The 3,894-nt window shown below is 42.8% G+C and overlaps 1 protein-coding gene across 1 annotated transcript in view; it reads right to left on the bottom strand.

The window, feature by feature from the left end:
* Positions 1-1,924: 1,924 nt before the first annotated feature.
* RPL24 (ribosomal protein L24) overlaps positions 1,925-3,894 on the bottom strand; it is a gene marked incomplete at its 5' end in the record, with an annotated part of 2,372 nt that continues 402 nt past the window's right edge. The window contains 3 exons of the mRNA XM_010137619.1: positions 1,925-2,052; positions 2,617-2,680; positions 3,093-3,229. Of these exons, the coding sequence (XP_010135921.1) occupies positions 1,972-2,052; positions 2,617-2,680; positions 3,093-3,229 (282 nt within the window). The remainder of the gene's footprint in view (positions 2,053-2,616; positions 2,681-3,092; positions 3,230-3,894) is intronic.

The raw sequence follows: 3,894 nt of genomic DNA on the forward strand, positions 1-3,894 counted from the left end.
AGGGAACGGAGCCGACATCTTGGAACCGGGTAAAGCAGACTAGGGGCGGCCATCTTCGAGCCGGGCACAGCCACGGAGCTGGGAGCAGGGGACTCCTGCTCCTAAATCAACGCCTTTACAGCCGTTACCTCCGACAGGAGCAGCCTGCGCTTCAGAATTGCCTCGGGAGTAGGAGCTACGGGAAAATAAGTGTGATTTCAGGTTGCAGCGGGAGCGTAACTATCAGGAGGAGCACAGCTGGTGACAGCCGCACTGATGCGTTGAGCGTGCTCTTTTTTATTCGTAAAAGGAAACAAAGGTAAATCTTCTGTACGTCAGCTGCTGGCTCTCTTCGTCCGGGTCCGGACCCGATTTTGCTTTACACCCGTAACAGAGGTGTGACGTGCAGGAGCCGCAGGATGCGGAGGTGCCCCGGCAGGAGCGCAGCCCGCCGGGACCCTTCCCCTGCGCTCAGGACTTGCAGGATGCAGCTGGAGTAGCGTGATCCCCCGAACGCAGAGAATCTGACCGGGTGGACCGCGTCCGGCAGAGGGCATCAACCATGGTCAGGGATCAGAGGATGCGAGACAAGGAGCGACGGAAGGCCAGGCTTTTCCAGCTTTAGAAAGGGAAGGCTTTGGGAGGACCTTGCTGCTGTCCACAGCTGCCTCACTCGAGGATACACAGGCAAACTCTTTGTCGAGAGGTGCCTAGCAATAAGCAACGGGTTAGAACGCAGGGAATTCTAATACAAGGATTTTGTAATTTTTTGTTAAGCATTGGAACAGGCTGCCCAGGGAGGTGGTGGAGTTCCCATCCCTGAAGTATTTAAAGAATGTATAGATGTGCTTAGGGACGCGGTTTAGTGGTGCATTTGGCTGTGCTTGTTTAATGGTTGGACTAGATGAACTTAAAGGTCTCCTCCAAGCAAAACGATTCTGTGATGCAACTCAAAATTTAACCCATAACCCAAAGTGCCTATTAGAGCCATTGTGTTTTTGAAGGCCAGAAGAACTGCAGGAAGCAAGAGACAGCTGCTTTCTTGATCAGTGCAGAACAGTAACAAAGCAAGCCCTCAAAGCTAACTGGCATCAAGATGCGTCATTAATAAATTCAGAAGCATCTGATCCAGAAAATTGAGGTGGTTTGTTTTCTCCTATGCTTTTAGTAAGTCAGCAGACATCGCTTTGCCAAGACTGTAACTGTCCATCACAACTATGGCAAAGTTTGGGCATACTCTCTATGTAGCGCAATTACCTAAGCAGACAGATAGATACTTCACATGAAGAATGTGACAAATGGCCACTCTTAGGGTGGGAGGGTATGAATTACTAATCTTCATTCTGGGAAATAAATATGGGCCTAAGTGGGCTTGAAGTGCACACCATCAGCTGCATCTGAAGCTCATTCATCTTTCCAAGACATTCTCTTCCTAACAGCTCCCAGGGATCCATCACTTTGTTTCATCTTGGCCCAGGAGCTGCATCTGAACCTCTGTGCGTAGCAGCCATGCAGTCCATGAAACCATCCATTCCCTTTTTTCAACTTATTTCTCCTTTGATCCTCTACACTACCTTGCTAAGTGCATCCCGCAACACAGAACTGTATTAGCCTTTTAAAATCACTTCATGCCCCTAGTTTGCATCTCTGAGGTTAGAAACCTCTTTTTATGCCATCTGTCACAGATGCAGAATAAACTTATGCTTAGGTGCTGATTTGTCCTTCGGACAAGAAGAGCTCCTCAAACATCAGCTCCATTTTCCCTGCCTCTTGAGCCACTCATTACTGACTTAAGAAATGTGTGCTAAGACAACAGGTCATCTAAGAAACCAAGCGTTCTATAGCAAATAGACCTTCTTCATTCTGCAAAAGCAGACATAGTTATTTCACAGATTAATCCTCTTCAGTATATCTTGCACAGTTGAAGACAATATGGCACAAGTTATGTAAGCTAGTCAGATGTTTATTCAGCATAACTAACAGTTTGGCAAGTTAGCGCTTTCCACCAACACGGGGAGCAGAAACCTTGACTGGTTTCACGATCTTCTGCTTGGGTGCTGCCTTTGTAGGAGCCTGCAGAGAAATAATAAAGTATGAGTAAAGAGAAGCAATTTATCTACAGTCCTGAAACTGTTCCTGTGTTTCAGATTCTTGACAGAAATGAGGCAACTTTAATCAAATCATCTTAGAATTACAATCGATCAGATTAGAATGTTAACAGATGGTTACACACATACCACTGTAAGTCTACGACACATATGATGCCAACATGTGGTATTAATTCCTTACTAATAATTAAAGAGACGGTACCATTTGTCAGTATATTGTTACCAAGGCCCTAGATAGTGAAGATGTCACATCCAGACAAGTTTTTAGCTACTGAATCTCTGAAATATGGTCAGAAAGTTGTTTTACTGTAATATTTATTTCTTCTGTAAAAAAAGATTAGTTCTATTCAGCTGTTTGGGTATGTTTAACTTTAGTACAGAAAGTCAGTCAAGGTGCTTCCAGATCAAAACATAAGCAAATGCTTCTTCCAAACACAAATGGGAATTTCCAATCAGGTGCTGCAACAGATGTTGAGATACAACGTGATATATTACATTTCATTACTTCTGTCTGCCTACTGCATCTTACCTTCGCAGCAGAAACAGCCGTTTTCTTGGTTGCCTGCTTAGCCTTCTTGGCTTCTTTTGCAGCCCTGTTAATTCACAGAAAAAGCTAACATTTAATCCATGTCTGCCATTCACCCATTCTTTGTCTCTGCACTGTTCAGAACTCCCTAAGATCAAGAAAGGGATGCATTATTTCAGGTTTATCCTCTGCATTCAGTACCCTCTAGGGAGACTACTACAGAAACAGCAGAACTGCATGTGACAAAAGTGGTATTTCCACAAAGGAAGAGGGCATGAAGAACCTTCTCAGCTGCTACTATCTCTTGGTGAGATTACTCAGTATTACCTCCAAATACACTGATATTGAAAAACCCCACAAACCCCCACCAAAAGCTTACACAACACAGAGCTCATATAGAGTTTAATTTAAGCTGCCGTATGAAAAATTAATAATCTTTCAAAATTCTGGGACAGCTCAACTTATCTCCGATTTCTCACCTAATAGCTTGTTCCCTCTGCGCCTTTCGTACTTCAGGCTTCTGGTTTCTTTTAGCCATAATCTCAGCTAAAGATGCACCAGTGATAGCTCTCTGAAACTTAACAGCACGACGCGTGCGCTTCTTTTGTATCTCTTCCTAAAATAGCAGGAGATGATGATGGACAATTAGTATCACAAGACATTAAATAAAAGCCTAAAGACAATTATAGAAACAAGCAGCTATTAAGATTGAAGCTATTATACAAACATATACATAGTAGAATATTACTCCTCACCCTGAAGATAACCGATTTCTTGATTTGCCACAACAGATGAATAGCTAAAGAAAACCCCCAAAGTATTCTCCTTTGCAAGATATAAAATAAGTGTTAGCCACTGAGCATCAACTTTCCTTCTCCAGACAAACTGGGAAAAACATTTACTTAAAACACTTCTGTAAGCCTTTCTAAATGCTCTTTTGCTATGCAAGATTAAATGAACCTCATGCTGCATACCTTATTAGTTTATAATTTTCATGCAATGACACCTACATAGGAAAGACCTCCTACCAAAATTTTCAAGAAGAGTACGTGAAAAGTTCCCCCAACCTTTAACCCCCAAATCAACTCTATGCTATCACCATTCAGTTTACAAGTCCAAACTTTTTAGAAAGTCGGCCTATTAAACAGCATTACCTTCTCTAAAACTAAATTTTTTAGACATACGCCATTCTTACAACTGTTAATATCTACTGAACCTACCACGGTCCCACGTGGTTCCTCAAAGAATTGATACAATACAAATAAAATGCTTTTGCTGAAC

Source organism: Buceros rhinoceros, unplaced genomic scaffold, assembly GCF_000710305.1.
Source record: "Buceros rhinoceros silvestris isolate BGI_N320 unplaced genomic scaffold, ASM71030v1 scaffold17816, whole genome shotgun sequence".
Classification (NCBI taxonomy): Eukaryota; Metazoa; Chordata; class Aves; order Bucerotiformes; family Bucerotidae; genus Buceros; species Buceros rhinoceros.